Source organism: Orycteropus afer, unplaced genomic scaffold, assembly GCF_000298275.1.
Source record: "Orycteropus afer afer isolate SDZICR_OR568_19922 unplaced genomic scaffold, OryAfe1.0 scaffold00742, whole genome shotgun sequence".
Taxonomy (NCBI): Eukaryota; Metazoa; Chordata; class Mammalia; order Tubulidentata; family Orycteropodidae; genus Orycteropus; species Orycteropus afer.
In genome coordinates, this window is record NW_006922329.1 from 162,573 (window position 1) to 180,195 (window position 17,623).

Here is a 17,623-nt window from a genome sequence, read left to right on the forward strand (position 1 = left end):
GCCCCTTGCCCTAGGCAGCGAGTGCGGAGGGAGTAGGAGCGAGACAGACCTGAGTGTAAGTGTCTGGCTGGCTCCCCGGAGAAACCCGATTGCACAGCTCTGCTGCTCATGAGCTCGTTCTCCCACGAGCAGCGCCGTTGTTAGGTCGGCACTGTAGCCTCTACTTCTCCCGGGACAGGCCCTCGTCTCGTCGGGGAGGGGGCAGCCCGTGAAGGCGCCTCCTTAGTCAGCGTCGGCGTCGCGCTGCGACCCTGGAAGCGGGAGCCGCCGCAAACGGGAGGAGGAGCCCCAGCAGCAGCAGCGGCGGCGGCGGGCAGCAGCGCCAGCGGGCGGGATCGCGGCCGTCAACATGGCGAGCGCCTCGTACCATATTTCCAATTTGTTGGAGAAAATGACATCCAGCGACAAGGACTTTAGGTGAGGTCGAAATTCTCCCCTCATTTTACCCCGGGGTTCCCCATCCGCAGCCCTGGCCCTCTTCGTAGTCTTTGCCCCACCCCTTCGGCCATAAGGGTTTCCTTGCTTCTCCGAGGTATCCAGCCCACCTCTAAGCTCCCAGGTCCCAACAAGGCCCCTTTCCTCCCCCACCTTCCTTTCCCCTCATTCTTTTCTCTAGGCCTTGGGCTCTTTCTTCTGCGTCCCCAAACGCCCCCACCGCATTCCCTACCTCCGAGATGTGATCCTCGCCTCCCAGGTAGGGCAAAGAGGCGAAAACACCTACCATTATGGGAAGGAGGCTGTTGCAGGCGTAGAGAATGGACCGCGGGGCCTACCCGCCGGCCTGCCCGAGGCGCTAGGCCTTGCTCGCTGGGGCTGGACCTGCTGTCCCCTTGGTGACCCATTAGCTGCCTTCTTTCCCGGAGGTGTGAGTGGGCCTGGCTGCGTTCAGTTGAGCGATTAACTTTTTTGGAGCTCTTTACGGATTGGGCTTTATACTTTTTCTTTGTATTACTCCTCTTCGTGAAGGTGGGAAGAAGGGGGAGGGGGAGCCAGAATGGAGGAAACTTGGTTCCTACGATTTTCCCGCCAGCATCTCTGTCAGTTTCCCTTGTCGGGTTAAACCAAAGCAAGACATTGGGTTTTCTGGCTCGTATTCTTATGCCTAAAATCACTGCCAGAGGAGTGAATTGCTGAACGTGAAACGGAAAAGTAAACCGAGCAAATGGTTCTTATTGAAAGAAGGAATTATCTAACATGGGGGCTGGTGAATAAGGAGCTGTATCATAGAGCTTCTGTTCCAGTGCATACTGAAGAATTGTATTTTCCCGATTGCCTTGATTTTCTTTCTTGCAGTACGGTAATTGTATTCCTGCCTGCTTGCCTATCGTCTGCTCATATAAGCTCTCAATCTGAAAAAGCTTTTTATTTGATACATAAGTTTCATTCTCTTTGGTTATTATGGTAATCGTAATTCGTGTTCATTTTAAAAGAAAGAACAAAGTCTCCAATTAAAGTTGTGGCTGAAGAGCTTACCTTTTTGTTTGTGAACTGTGTACACCTGAAACTTGTGAAACTTTACTGACCAGGAAGAAATTTCTGTTGGTTAAGAGAACTATAACTAAGAGTAATGACTGTCTTCTTAATTGATGTAGTGATGTATTAAATGGTCAGTAGTTCTGATACTGTGTCTTCAAAGCTGAAGAAGATTTTTAAAAAAGTTTTGTTATCTAGTAAGTTTTTAAGTATTATATTTGAAACTTTTAAAACACAGGTTGGCATTACTGAAGATTTTAGCATTGTGACTTTTTGGAAGTGAAGTATTTGGATATTTTGGAATTTTAGAGTTGTGTAGTTCTCAGGCCAGCAAGACATTATTGGGAAAAATAAAAGTTGTTTTTTTTTTTTTTTTAAAAAAGGTATTATACTGTTTGATTTCTTTTGGAACTTTGCTTGCTTACAATTTATTAGTCATTGAAATTTGATACACACTTGATACACATAACTTTAACCTACATAAGGTTTGTGGTCTGATTTTCCCCCATCTTTTTCTGTCAATTTGGTTCATCCTGTATAAGTACTAAATTTCATTCAGATCGTATTCAATTTCAGCTTAACTAGAGCATTTGCCCTAAAATTGTACAAATTTATTCTAGTATTCAGTATCATACAGTAATGTATTTACAAAGACTAAAGAAATCATTTAATGTGGTTATTATGTATGTGATTATTGACTGTGAAGCATCTTTAAATGAATTTCTTTATTCTTAAACTTCTTTTACTATAGTAAAGGAAAAAATGCATTTTTGTTTTATAAACTATATATAAGGAATATTAATGCTGTGAGCCAAACTGTAGTCAGTGCTGAACTTTATAAGGATTTAGGTTTAACGAATCAAAACATTGCTTGGATGATTAGTAATTTGCATAAAGTTAAATATTGACCTATTTCTTAAGAGTTGATATTACAGGAAATATATTTAGAAAAAGTAAAAAGCTTTTGACATCATTAAGGTATTTTTAAAGACTTTTTTGTAATACATGCTAAAACCAAAAACCAAACTCACAGTCGTTGAGTTGAATCCGACTTATAACGACCCCTTCTTGGATTTCCGAGGCAGTATCACTACGGAAGTAGATTGCTCAACCTTCCTTCAGAGGGATGGCTGGTGGGTTTGAACTGCCAGCCTTCTGGTTAGCAGTCAGATGCCTCAGGCACTACACTGCCAGAGCTCCCTTAATACATGGGAGCCACCCAGTTAAGAGACAGATCTTTGGGACTAAAGTGTAGTGTGTATTAAATTTGTTGTTGTTGTTATGTACTGTTGAGTTGGACCTGACTCATAGCGACCCCTCCTTGGGTTTCCGAGGCAGTATCACTATGGAATAGATTGCCCCATCTTCCTTCTGAGGAGTGGCTGGTGGGTTTGAACCGCCGGCCTTCTGGTTAGCAGTCAAGTACCTTAGGCACTATGCTACCAGAGCTTCCGTGTATTAAATTACAGACCTTTAATGATTAATTGAAGTGGTAGGCATTTGAAGTCAAGTATTTCAAAGATGTTTCCTTATATTTTCAGTACAGGCATTTTTGAAAAAAAAAATATATATATATTTAAGGTTTATTTATTTAGGTGTAAATGACATGATTTTGTCCCCTACGGATGTTAAAATGCTTAATACCAGAAAGTTCTTAATGACAAAGGGTTAATTAATATTATGACATACCTAACATGTACAGCCTGCTTATGCAGTGTACTAACCAAAATGTTGGAGGTTCATATTCACCCAGAGGTGCCTGGGGAAGAAAGGCGTGGTGATCTGCTTCTAAAACATCCACCATTGAAAACCCAACAGAGCACAGTTCTCTGACTTACATGGGGTTGCTATGAATTAGAATTCATTCTACAGCAACTGGTTAATATGTGCAGAGCACTCTTATCTCATACTAAGAAGAAGGGGAAAAAAAAAATGCTGCCAAAAAGAAGAACTTTTTTTCTTGTGGTAGAATCCAAAGAGAATTTGAGCTCTGGTAGCGTAGTGGCTAAGACACTTGCCTGCTAACCAGACGGCTGGCGGTTCAAACCCACCAGCCACTCCTCGGAAGGAAGGTTGGGCAATCCTACTTCCGTAGTGATACTGCCTCAGAAACCCAAGAAGGGGTCGCTATGAGTCAGGTTTGACTCGACAGCACATAACAACAACAACAACAAATGAAAAACGGTTGCAGTAGTACATCAGATGGAATTGCCAGAAAATCAAGCCAGATTCAGAAGAGGATGTGGAACAGGATATATCATTGTTGATGTCAGGTGGATCTTGGGTGAAAGCAAGAGAATGCCAGAAAGATGTTTACCTGCTCTTTATGAAATTTGCAAAGGCATTCAACTGTGTAGCTCTTAACAGATTATGGGTAACATCGCAAAGAATGGGAATCCCAGGACACTCAATTTTGCTCATGCAGAACCTGTACATAGATCAAGAGTAAGAGAGGTACTGCCTGGATTAAAATCAGGGAATGTATGCGTCAGAGTTGTATCCTTTAACTATTCCAACTTAATTTGTGTGCTGAGCAAATGCTCTGAGAAGCTGGACTATATGAAGAAGAATGTGGCATAGGATTGGAGGAAAACTCACATACCTGTGATAGGCAGATGACACAGCCTTACTTGCTGAAAGTGAAGATGACTCAAAGCACTTACTGATGAAGATCAAAGACTTCAACCTTCAGTATGGATCACACCTCGACATAAAACAAAAGTCCTTACAACTGTACCAGTAAGCAACATCATCATAAACAGAAAATATTGAAGAGTTTCATTTTACTTGGGTCCACAGACAATGCCCATGGAAGCAGCGATCATGAAGTCAGATGATGTATTATTGCAGCGGGCAAATCTGCTGCAAAAGACCTCTTAAAATATTAAAAAGCAAAGATGTCACTTTGAGAACTAAGGTGTGTGCCTGACCCAAGCCATGGTATTTTCAGTAGCTTCATATGCATGTGAAATGAATAAGGAAGACCAAAGAACTGAAGTCTTGAATTTTGATGTTAGTGAAGAATACTAAATATACCATATACTGCCAGAAGAATAAACAAATCTATTTTGGAAGAGGTACAGCCAGAATGCTCCTTAGAAGTGAAGATGGCAAGCCTTCATGCTCACGACTTTGGGTGTGTTACCAGGATGGACCAGACCCTGCAGAAGGACATGCTTGGTAAAGGAGAGTGTCAGCAAAAAAGAGGAAGACTCCCGAGATGGACTGACACACTGGCTGCAACAAACGGTTCCACCGTAACAGTGATTGTGAGGGTGGTGCAGGACCGGGCAGTGTTCTGTTTTGTGGTATGTAGGGTCACTGAGTTAAAATCAGCGGCACCTAACAACAGCAACAGTCTGAGTTATAGTCACAGATACTCTTTGTTGTGAACTACCATGAGATTGTGGGCAAGTTATTTGGTTTGAGATTATATGCTTTACTTCTTAGAGGCTTGTATAAAAGAGCTCATATCCCTGAAATTTCAGATCTCTACATAATTTGATAAAAGAGCTCTGTAGTGTAGTAATTAAGGTATTGGCTGCTAACAAAAAGGTCAGTGGTTCGAACCCGCCTGTTCCTTGGAAGAAAGATTGGGCAGTCTGCTTCCATAAAGATTTACAGACTTGGAAACCCAGTGGGGGTCACTGTGAGTCAGAATCTACTTGATGTTAGTGAGTTCTTGGCAGCAGTGAGATAACATCATAGTTCGTTTAAAACACAGTACGGTCAGTAGGTGTAAGGTTTCACATTTTTAAATTAAAGCATTTTTTAAAAGAATCCTTTTGTAGGACTTAAATCATAGAGTCAACTTACTGAAACAAAGTTCCCTAATACCTCATATTTCTTTTGTTTTTTTTAATACTCTGCATTCTTCTAACATAGGATGTTAGAGTTTAGGAGAAAGGAAGGCAAGTACTTTTACTTGCCAACAATCAGTTTAGATACTAGTAGGTTTTCTATTAACCTCTTTACCCTAGAGCATGAACTCTTCCATGCTATGTTGCTTCTGTAAGGTTTTGACTAGGAGACATGAAGTAGAGCTAGACCTTAAATTTCAGTTCCCTCTAAAGTTAGGCTTAGCACATATTTTTGTGCTAAAGATTGTTTTCACTAAATCTTTGCCTGAGAGGGACTGCAGAAAAAGTTCAAGATCTGTGTTTGTACTCAGTTAATCTATATACTTTTGAGTGATTAAACAAAACAAAAAAGGCACTGCTGTCGAGTCAGTTCTCCTAGGGACCCTATAAGACAGAATAGAACTGCCCCATAGAGTTTCTAAGGCTGTGATCTTTATGGAAGCAAACTGCCATATCTTTCTCCTGCACAGTGACTGGTGGGTTCTGTGACCTTTCAGTTAGCAGCCTAGCATTTTAACCACTGCTCCTTTAGGGCTCTCTTGAGTGGTTAAGACACTATTGTAAAACAGTAAATAACTCAGGGCAGCATGCAGTTGCCAGGCATTAAGTAGACAATCTTGTTTGAAGCTAGGGGTATTGTGCAGGGAACACCTTGAGTGGAGAGACCTTGGTTTCTGAACTTCTCCGTTATGCCTAGTACCTTGGCCATTTGAATTCTCAATAGACGTTTGCGTTAGTTGAATTAAACTTTAGTTGCAGAATTAAGAAAAACATCCAGTATAATTTGTGAAAGCTGGAACTTGTGTAAGGCAGAAACCCAAGAAGGAAAACTCAAATTATTTTCCACTAAACAAGCAATAGAAAAGTGGTAAGATTGTGCCTATCAAAGGTGGAAAACTTGAGAGACCTGGATAAACAAGGGATCTGGTTGAGTTCCGGATCTCACAAGTTTCACTGTAGTAGGATTTTGGGAAATTTCTTCAAGGAGCCATTGTACAATCTGATGGGTTTTTTAATTTTTTTTAATATATCACTTGATATAATCTTAACCCAGCTTGATAATGGTTTATGTTACTAAAATTTGTTTATTTAGGTGATTTAAATATTGGAAAGCATCGTCCCTTGGAAACAATATTTAAAATGCTAATAAAAATCAGGCCTTTTATGGAACCATCGGCTTTCAGAGTGGAAAGGGACCTGTCTATAACAGCTGAAAGTACCGTGTGGGCATTTACATTGACATAACAGAAAATTCTAAGTGAAATTATTTTGAGTTGTTGTGTTTGAGGAAAAGCAAGTTTAATCAGAGGAAGTAGATTTGCAGAGATTTAAGATAGTTTAGGGGCACTTTTCAAGCACTTTGTGGGTTGATGGCAATCACTTACTTGATTTCACTTTTATATTTTTCTACATATACGACTGTTACTTGTGGTCCAATTGGCTCCTGAATCATGGTGACCCCACACACAATGGAATGAAGCATGCTCAGTCCTGTGTCACCTCCCTGGTTGTGGATTGGACCATTGTTATCAATAGGGTTTTCATTGGCTGATTTTTGAAAGTAGATCGTCAAGCCTTTCTTCCTAGTTCATCTTAGTCTGGAAGCCCTGTTGAAACCTATATGATGTCACAGCAACACACACACCTCCACTGACAGGAGGCTGCTTTTGAGGTTCATTGGCCAGGAATAGAACCTTGTCTCCCGCATGAAGATGAGAATTCTAAAACTGAAGCACCAGTGCCCTGTTGTTATACTACTGACACTGACTATTAGCCATGATTAGGGCTCACCACAGAAAAAGAAAGGAGAAAGCAACCCTGTTGAGGAAATTGGGAAGAAGGAAGATGACTGAAAATTGTTTCTATATGCATAATCAGTATTAAAACAGTCCCAAATTAATTGAAAGTTTTCTAAGGAATAAACGAGGAAAAGTGAGATGGCAGTGGTATGTGTGTAAGATCGTTGAAAAGTGATTAGTTTATTAGGTGATGCAGTTAGCCCTTATCACTGAGATTTTGTTTAGAAACAAGGGTAAAATTGGGTTTGTATGTGATGAGAGGGATTACGATGACAGTTACCTAATGTATAGTGTAAGCTTTCTTATTTCTGCTTCTCTACACTATATTTGGGAGCTCTGGTAGCATAGTGCCTAAGGCACTTGACTGCTAACCAGGAGGCTGGCGGTTCAAACCCACCAGCCACTCCTCAGAAGGAAGGTTGGGCAATCTACTTCTCTAGTGATACTGCCTTGGAAACCCAAGGAGAGGTCGCTATGAGTCGTATCTGACTTGACGGCACATAACAACAGCAACATTACTAAGTAACAACAACATTGCTAACAACAACAACAACATTACTAACATTTACTAAGGCTGCTGTATGGATTACATCTCAGTATAAAGAAGACAAAAATCTTCACAACTGGACCAATAAGCAGCATCATTATAAATGGAGAAAAGATTGAGGTTGTCAAAGAATTCACGTTGCTTGGTTCTACAATTGAGGCCAATGGAAGCAGCAGTCAGAACATTAGACGACATGTAGCACTGGGTAGGTCAGCTGTGAAGTGCTGAGGAGCAAGGATGTTTCCTTGAGGATTAAGGTGCATCTGACACAGGCCGTGATATTTCCAATTGCCTTGTATGCATATGAGAGCTGGTCAATGAATACGGAAGACTGAAGAAGAGTTAATGCTTTTGAGTTGTGGTGCTGGCGAAGAATGCTGAAGGTACCATGGACTGTCAAAAGAACTAACAGATCTGTCCTGGAAGAAGTGCAGCCGAGATGCTCATTGAAAGCGAGGATGGCCAGACTTCGTCTCTCCTACTTTGGTCATGTTGTCAGAAGGGACCATTCCCTGGAGAAGGATGTCATGCTTGGTAAGATGGAGTGTCGATGAAAGAGGGAAAGGCCTTCGACGAGATGGATTGACATGGTGGGTGCAAGAATGGGCTCAAGTATAGCAGGGATCATGGAGCTGGTGCAGGATTGGGCGGTGTTTCGTTTTGCTGTGCATGGGGTCCCTATGAGTTGGAAGTGACTCGACAGCACCTAATAATAACAACAAGGATGAGAAAGTCATGGTCCTTCCCTCAAGGAACATTCAGTCTAGTAGAATAAGCTAGATGTATAATGAATATGACTGTTCGTCGCTTTGTCTTTGGAGCCTGGTACCATTCCTTATACTGGTAGTGCCAAGATATTTGTTGAATAAATGAACGAAATCGCATGGCCTGCACCTTGTGATCCCCAAGGAGACTTGAAGTAAGCATCTTAACTTACCCCTTCCCCTTCTACCTTCAAACTAAGCCCATTGCTGTTGAGTCTTTTCTGACTCATTGCAAATTTAAAGGACGGAGAAGAACTGCCCTCTGGGGTTTCCAAGGCTATAAACCTTAAGGAAGCAGACTACCACATCTTTCTCCCATTAAGCAGCTGGTGGGTTTGAACCACCAACTTTTCAGTTTGCAGATGAGCACTTAACCATTGTACCAACAGGGCTTCTTTTTTTCTGCCACTTAAGCTTCTTTTATTCTAATTTTTGACCATTTGAGGACAGTGGTAGTTAAGTGGCAAAATTTTCACTTTCCATGTGGGAGACCCAGGTTCAGTTCATGGCCAGTACAGCTCAGGTACAGCCATTACCTGTTTTTTCAGTGGAGACTTGCATGTTACTATGATGCTGAACAGATTTCAGTGGAGCTTCTAGACTAAGAAAGCCTCTGAAGAAAGGTCTGACTATCTGTGAAAAATCAACCTTTGAAAATCCTGTAGATCACAATGGTCTTATCTGAAAATTATCATGGGGATGGTGCAGAACTGGGCAGCTTTTCATTCTATTGTGCAAGGAGTTGCCATCTATTGTGCAAGGATGCTGCCTCCATGGTAGCTAATAACGAGACTATAATGTAAGCTCCAAGAGAGCAGGAACCATTTCTGCTTTTATCCACAGCATGCAGTATAGTACCTGGTACTACAGAGTGAAGGAACGTATAAGGCCCTTCCCACTCTTTCTAGCTTCTTCCTGTTAGTTTTTTTTTCTTCTTCTTCTTCCATAAAGATTTATCCCCTTGGGAACCCAAAGGGGGTTGCTATGAGTCAGAATTGACCTGGTGGCAGTGAGTCTGGTTTTTTAGTTTTGGTTATGTAAACAGGTTATGGCCCTGTGCTCCAGCCACACTCAACTCCTAAGTTCTTCACTCTGAGATGTGACTATCTTCCCCTTAGCTTCCACCATCATCAGAAACAAAAACGATGATAAATGTGAAATTCCAAACCACTTATCCCCATGGAAAGCCATATTCATTCTGCAGTATCCAACCGAACAATCAGTTCTTTGGTGTGATCTTTTCCACATGCCCTTGAGTATTACGTTTAAACTTTTTAAGATTGAGATTTGTCCATTTCTGCCTGCCCCATTAAATGAAAAACTTAAGAGACTGCATTTACATTTATGATCTTAATCCTATCACCATACCTAAAACAAACACTGAAGAGACATTCTCACAAGATGGACTTTTTGAATTTGCTTTCAAAGTGATCAAGCAAGTTTTTTTGTTGGGTTAAAAGAAGGGAAGAATTACTACCAGAACTTTTTAGGTTCAGGGTTACCACTGAACAGTAACAGTATAAACTTGTAATACCTTAAACCAGTTTTTCTGGTCTTTAAAAAATGTTGTCTGTTGCTAATTTTGCTGGTGCTATTTGAATTTTTTTTTTTTTTTTAAATGCTTAGTTATTAATTACTAATTTTTGAAAATCAGTAGACATTTTTTCTATTAGAATATAAGCTCTTTAAGGTCAGCCTCTGAGGCCCATACACCTTTGATCTGTCCTTACCTCTTACGTCAGGTTCTGTAGCACCATAGGTGGTGAATAAATGTTAATAAAGGAGTGAATCTGTGTCCCAGCAGAAGCCATTCAAAACCATACAACTACTTTACATTGGAATTATTTACTTTTTTTAATGTAAATTGATGACCATTATATTTTCTTTGCTCTGAGAGCATTTCAGGGATCCACAGAGGTCATTTAGTCCCTCTACTATAGTTATTTGGGAAGCTCTGGCAGCATAGTGCCTAAGGCACTTGACTGCTAACCAGAAGGCTGGCTGTTCAGACCCACCAACCACTCCCTGGAAGGAAGGTTGGACAATCTACTTGCGTAGTGATACCGCCTCTGAAACCCAAGGAGGGGTCGCTATGAGTTGGACCAGACTCGATGGCAATGAGTTACTATGGTTTTTATATAAGTAAAATGGTTACGATACTTTCAATGTTTTGTGAATGGAGATGCCCACAGTTACATGCTGTGCAATTTGCTTCATTTTCCAGAATATATTCTTGAAAATTAATGTGTGGTTTACATTTTGTAATGTCATCATATTACAAATTGGGGAAGGACTTTCAATTAGGAGAACTATGCCCATTTTAAGGAGTTGTGGTGGATCAGTGCTTAAAGTGCAAGGGTACTAACCGAAAGGTTGGTGTTTCTAATCCACCAGGAGCTTTGCAGGAGAAAGACCTGGTAATCTTTAAAGATTACAACCAAGAAAACTCTATGGGGCAATTCTGCTCTGTCACATAAGGTCACTCTGAGTCAGAATTAACAACAACATGGTGTGTATTTTTTAAATACATGCTTATTAATTTATCTTGCATTATTATCTCAGTTTGAATATAAGCTTTTCTTTTTGCTTGCCTGTACTTTAAAATTTGCCAAATCGTGGAATTATCCTTAAGGTTACTTCATAAGTAATGAACTGCTAAATTACTAAGTTATTATACCACTTCTTACACACAGTGTTACCTACATCACCGGACTCTGCATAACTGTTTCGCATTTCAGAATCCAGTAGTTGCATTTTTTAAAATCGATTTAAATATGGATTTTGAAATTTCCATACGCAGCATAAAATACTAGGTATTTATATTTACTAAAATCCCAAAGTACAGTGATCTCTCCTGAAGTACGATGCTATCAGTGATAGGATCATATCCATACGCCTATGAGGGAGACCAGTTAATACTGCTGGTATTCAAATTTATGCACCAACCACTAAAGCCAAAGACAGGGTAATTGAAGATTTTTACCAACTTCTGCGGTCTGAAATCGATCGAACATGCAACCTAGATGTGTTAATTATCACTGGTGGTTGGAGTGCAAAGTTGAAAGCAAAGAAGAATCACCAGTAGTTGGAAAATATGGCTTTGGTGACAGAAATGACTCTGGAGATCGCATGATAGAATTTTGTAAGACCAACAACTTACTCATTGCAGATACCTTTTTTTCAACAACATATGGTGGCTATACATATGGACTTCGCCAGATGGATTACACAGGAATCAGATTGACTACATCTGTGTCAAGAGGCGATGGAGCAGCTCAATACCTTCAGCCAAAACAAGGCCAGGAGCTGACTGTGGAAGAGACCATCAACTGCTCATATGTAAGTTCAATTTGAAGCTGAAGACAGTTAAAACAAGTCCATGAGAGCCAAAATATGACCTTGATTATATCCCTCCTGAATTTAGAGCCCATCAAAAGAAAAGATTTGATGCATTGAGCACCAGTGACCGAAAACCAGAAGAATTGTGAGATGATATCAAGAACATCATCCATGAAGAAAGAAAGAGGTCATTAAAAAGACAGAAAAGAAAAAAAAAAAAACACCAAAATGGATGTCAGAAGAGACTCTGAAAGTTGCCCTTGAACAGAGAGTAGCTAAAACGGATGGAAGAATTGGCAGGATAAAAGAGCTGAACAGAAGATTCCAAAGAGCAGCTTGAGAAGACAATTATTATAATGAAATGTGCAAAGACCTAGGGTTAGAAAACCAAAAGGGAAGAACACAGGATCGGCATTTCTCAAGCTGAAAGATCTGAGGAAAGAAATTAAGCCTCAAATTGCAATATTGAAAGAATCCATGGGCAATATGTTGAAAGATGCAAGAAGTATCAAAAGAAGATGGATGGAATACGCAGAGTCACTGTACCAAAAAGCATTGGTAGATGATCATCCATTTCAGAAGGTGGCTATGATCAAGAACCAATGGGTAATGAAGGAAGAAGTTGAAGCTGCACTGAAGGAATTGATGAAAAACCCATTGTGTGGTAGTTAAATTTGTGTGTCAGCTTGGTTGGGCCTGGTTAAGTAGCTGGGCAGCTGGTGCTAGTTAATCCCCATGATGAGACTGGCAGTCAACTCCATGGTGGGATCTACCACAAGCAGCTGAGTAGCTGCCTTTGGGTATGTGGTCTGCTTCCTGTATATAAGGAGAAGCTTTGAGAATGGTCTCTAGCCTATGGCACACTTGGACCCTGCATGTAGCCATGTCGTTGCTCAGCATCGTGCCATGCTCTGCCGACCTTGGGACATAACAATGGACTTAAGTTAATGGCCTGCCGTGTGGTTTGGTAGCATCGGGACTGTGCCTTTTTCCTTGTCAGCCTTGGGGCTTCTCAGCCTCAGCAGCCAGCAGCTGTCAGTGAAGAAATGCCTCTGGCTCCAGTGGGCCGGGAGCAGGAGGCAGAACTGGACCCCAAGGTTGAGGGGCTTTCACCCAGCCCCTAGAGCCTGGCATCTTGAACCTGGACTTAAAGCCTCCAAATTGTAAGGATAAATTCCTGTTTGTTAAGGCCATCCCATTTGTGGTATATTCTTGTCAGAGTGGTACTAGGTAACCAGAACATATTGAGATGTTTCAACAAAACAGATGCTGCACTGGAGGCACTCACTCGGCTGTGCCAAGAGATTTGGAAGACAGCTATGTGGCCAAATGACTGTAAGAGATCCATATTTGTACCCATTCCACAGAAAGGTGATCCCACAAAATGTAGAAGTTATTCAACAATATCATTGATATCACACACAAATAAAGTCTTACTGAAGACAATTCAAAAAGGGTTGCAGCAGTATATTGACACAGAACTTCCAGAAATGCAAGCTGGATTCAGAAGGATATTATAGCTGACATCAGATGGATCTTGGCTCAAAGAATACCAGAAAGATGTTTACTTGTGTTTTATTGACTATGCAAAGGCATTCGATTGTGTGGATCATAACAAATTGTGGATAACATTGACAGGAATGGGAATTCCAGAACACTTAAATGTATTCATGAGGAACCTGTACATAGACCAGGAGCCTGTAATTCAGACAGAACAAGGGGATACTGCATGGTTTAAAATCAGGAAGGGAGTGTATCAGGGTTGTATCTTTTCACCATACTTATTCAGTCTGTATGGTGAGCAAATAATCCGAGAAGGTGCACTGTATGAAGAAGAACGTGGATTGGAGGAAGGCTCATTAACAACCCGAGATACACAGATGACACAACTTTTCTTGTTGAAAGTGAGAATGACTTATTTACTGATGAAGATTAAAGACTGTAGTCTGCAGTATGGATTACACCTCAATATAAAGAAAACAAAAATCTTCACAACTGGACCAATAAGCAGCGTCATGCTAGATGGAGAAAAAATTGAAGTTATTAGAGACTTCATATTAAATACTTCGATCCATAATCAACAGCAATAGAAGCAGCAGTCAGGACATCAAAAGATGTATTGCATTGGGCAGATCTGTTGCAGAAGACCTCTTTCAAGTGCTGAAGACTAAGGATATCTTCATCAAGACTGTTGTTTTGTGCCATCGAGTCAGACCTGACTCATAGCGACCCCTCCTTGGGTTTCCGAGGCAGTATCACTACGGAAGTAGATTGCCCAACCTTCCTCCCGAGGAGTGGCTGGTAGGTTTGAACCACCAGAGCTTCTCCATGAAGACTGGGTATGCCTAACCTAAGCCATGGTATTTTCAGTCGCCTCATATGCATGTGAGAGCTGGACAATGAAAAAGGAAGACTGAAAAAGGGTTGATGCTTTTAAATTGTGGTGTTGGTGAAGAATGCTGAAAGTACCATGGTCTGGTAAAAGAACTTACAAATCTGTCCTGGAAGTGCAGCCAGAATGCTCCTTGGAAATGAGAATGGCCAGAGTTCGTTCGTCTTACCTACTTTGGTCATGTTGTCAGAAGGGACCATTTTCTAGAGCAGGATCTCATACTTGGTAAAGTGGAGGGTCAACAAAAGAGGGGAAGGGCCTTGACAACATGAATTGACATGGTAGCTGAAGTGATGGGCTCAGTCAGGTATAGTAGGGATTGTGAAGCCGGCATAGGCCTGGGTAGTGTTTTTTTCTGTTGTACATAAGGTCTCTATGAGTTGGAGACGGCTCGATGGCACATAACAAACTAAAATTTGATTTGATTCACAGGTTAAATGAAAGAAAAAGATCTTAAGTAATTGTCCTTCATGTACTTGGATTATTTTCATAAATAGAAGGAGCAGAGAATTAGGGAAAACATTTATTTAGCCTTTAAACATATCTTGAATCTTTATTTCAATGTGGTTATCTCACATTTCCAAAAATTTCTTTTACAGCTATAAATTGGTGAGTTGTTGGAAAAAATGTGACTCTTTACTTTGATTTAACTCTCTCTTTAATCTTTTCATTTGACACTGAGATTAGACAGTTGATTGCTCTAGTTTGTTTTGTCAGGCTACTCTGTTAAAAAGGAGGCTGAGTGGCCCAAGCTGTTTGCGATCAGTTGCTAACTTAAGGTTCGAAATTCGAACCCACCCAGCAACTTCACAGAAGGTAGGCCTGGCCATCTGCTTGCATAAAGAGTATAGCCAAGAAAACCCTGTAGAACAATTCTATTCTGTAACACAGGGGTCACTATGAGTCAGGGGCTGATTCAACAACAACTAACAACGATGTCACTGTAATAAACCTTCCTTTGCCTGTGGTTTTTCAGGGGCTGTGAGGGGGATGGATGTCATACAGAAAACTTTGTGTAATCATCTCTGACCATTTTGAGAATACGATATACCTGATACTTTGGGATAGGGATGAGAATTTGTAGTTTGGTACTTTCTCAGCAAGTAGTTCATAAGTTGGTGTTGTTCCCCATCCTCCCAATCCAACAACTCATACACTGTTATACAGGGATGGTGTATAATGTTTGTGATTAAGAGCTTCCTAGATAAAGTTCAAATAACATGGAAAGAAAAAGTAATGGAAGAGCTTTTCCTCCCCAAAAGCAGTGATGCGATTAATTTGAATAACAACACTAACTTGGTCTTGGGAGCTCTGGTGGCAGAGTGCCTAAGGCATATTTGACTGCTTACCAGAAGGCTGATGGTTCAAATCCACCAGCCACTCCTCGGAAGGAAGATTGGGCAATCTACTTCTGTAGCGATACTGCCTCCGAAACCCAAGGAGGGGTCACTCTGAGTCAAATTGACCCGATGGCAGTGAGTTCGGTTTTGGTTTTGGTAACTTGGTCAGTAAATTTGAAATCAAGACTTAATTTGGATAAGGCAATTTTGGATAATAGTACCTTATTTAAAAAAAAAAAAATCAAGACTTTGAAAAATATAAATGTTATGAAATGAAACGAATTTTAAGTACATTTTACCCTTGTCTGTGGTAGCTTTTAGTTTAAATTTGTGATCATTTAAAAAAACGTACATTACTGTTGAGTGAATGAATATTATTGAATTAAAAAATCATTCTTTTTTTATACTGATACTGTAAAAAAATTTTAATTACCAACTAATTTCAATTTTTTGTATAGGTTTATGGCTACAAATGATTTGATGACAGAATTGCAGAAAGATTCCATCAAGTTGGATGATGATAGTGAACGGAAAGTAGTGAAAATGATTTTGAAGTTATTGGAAGATAAAAATGGAGAGGTACAGAATTTAGCTGTCAAATGGTAAGTTTTTCACTTGCTTGCTCCCATTAGTTAAATAACTCAGTATCCAATTTTAGTCTTATTATTGTATCATCCTTCAGTTTTCAATAAGAATTTTTGAGTGACTGGTGAATGTTTAGCATTTATATGTGCTATATGTAAGGAAGAGGGGGCAATATACTTCCGTAGTGATACTGCCTCGGAAATCCAAGGAGGGGAGGGGTCGCTATGAGTCGGGTCCGACTCGAGGGCACATAACAACAACAACAACATGTAATGTATTTCCTTGTAGTTTGTATATGGACTAAATGTGGCTTTCACTGAATTAATTTCTTTTAATTCTTTTGAAATACTACAAAAATGATGTTGGAGGTGGCATTGTCTGACCACCTCTAACTTCATGAGAGGGAGAGAAAATCAAGATGAACGTTTAGTAGCCCAGGGCTGGTTCCTATGACACACAGGTCAGACATGCTGCCACCCTCTAACCTTTTTACCAATTCTGGTACTAACCATCCCTCCCATGGCACTCTGTATTTCTCTGCTGGGTTCCATAATGTGTTACAGTGGTCACACAGAATTCACACACAATACTGATGACAGTCACAATTATGGATTTTATTAGGGAAGTAATAAGTTACGATTCAGGATCAGAAAACAACTCAGGATAGTTCTTCAGTCAGGACAGCTTCTTCTCAGCTGTGCTGCAGATGTGTTTTTCTCCAGCCTCAGCCTCTGCCCTGCTTGGGTCAGTGTTACAAAGCTCTTAGCTTTACTAGTAGGTGCCCAGAGAAGCACCCCACTCTGCCAGCAAGCTTCCTGCCTGAACACACTCGGCTTTCTCACTCCGAAGCCTGTAGCTCTGTTTCTGTCTTATGCTGATCTCTTGGTTCTGTTGCCTCTGTCTCTCTGCCGTCATCTCTGTACAGGAATCTCTTGGGTCCAAGGGTACACTTTGTTCTTTTTTCTTGATGTCAATGAGATCTCCCTTTCTGCCTCTAGGAGGCTCAATTTAAGCCTAGTGAGATGGCAAAACTGACCAGTCCCCACAGTAGGGTTCCATACACCTTATTTCTATGGTCCCATCCCCACAAAGGTGCCATGTACCTTATTTACATTATTCACAAGCTATCCAGTCCCCTTGGTGGGCCCCAGGCACCTCACATTTATATAGTTCCATCTGGTCATCTGGTGGGAGTCACAAAGATTGTGGCTTAAAGAGCCATATTAAGTAATTAACTGCATCACAGAAATATATAGAGAGAAAACTCCAGGAACAGTTCTCTCTCTTACTTGACCACAGTGTAATTTTTTTAAAAGTTGGGTTAAAAGGCCTACTTGACTATCCATTTCTATATTCCACTAGGAGGAAAATTAAGACTAATAATTAATGAAATTAAAAACTAATAGTAATTATGAACCTGTTAATAAGGGTAAGGGCAGTTAGAACACTGGTAATAAAATGTTGTTAGTTGTTAAGTGCCATAGAGTCGTTTCCAATTCATAGCGACCCCATGCACAGCAGAAC

The 17,623-nt window shown here is 40.6% G+C and overlaps 1 protein-coding gene across 1 annotated transcript in view; it reads left to right on the forward strand.

Annotated features, from left to right (window-relative positions):
• The first annotated feature begins 349 nt into the window (after positions 1–349).
• Positions 350–17,623, forward strand: part of CAND1 (cullin associated and neddylation dissociated 1) — a 57,154-nt gene continuing 39,880 nt past the window's right edge. Inside the window, exons 1-2 of the mRNA XM_007957381.2 lie at positions 350–417; positions 15,973–16,116. Coding sequence (XP_007955572.1) covers positions 350–417; positions 15,973–16,116 — 212 coding nt within the window. The remainder of the gene's footprint in view (positions 418–15,972; positions 16,117–17,623) is intronic.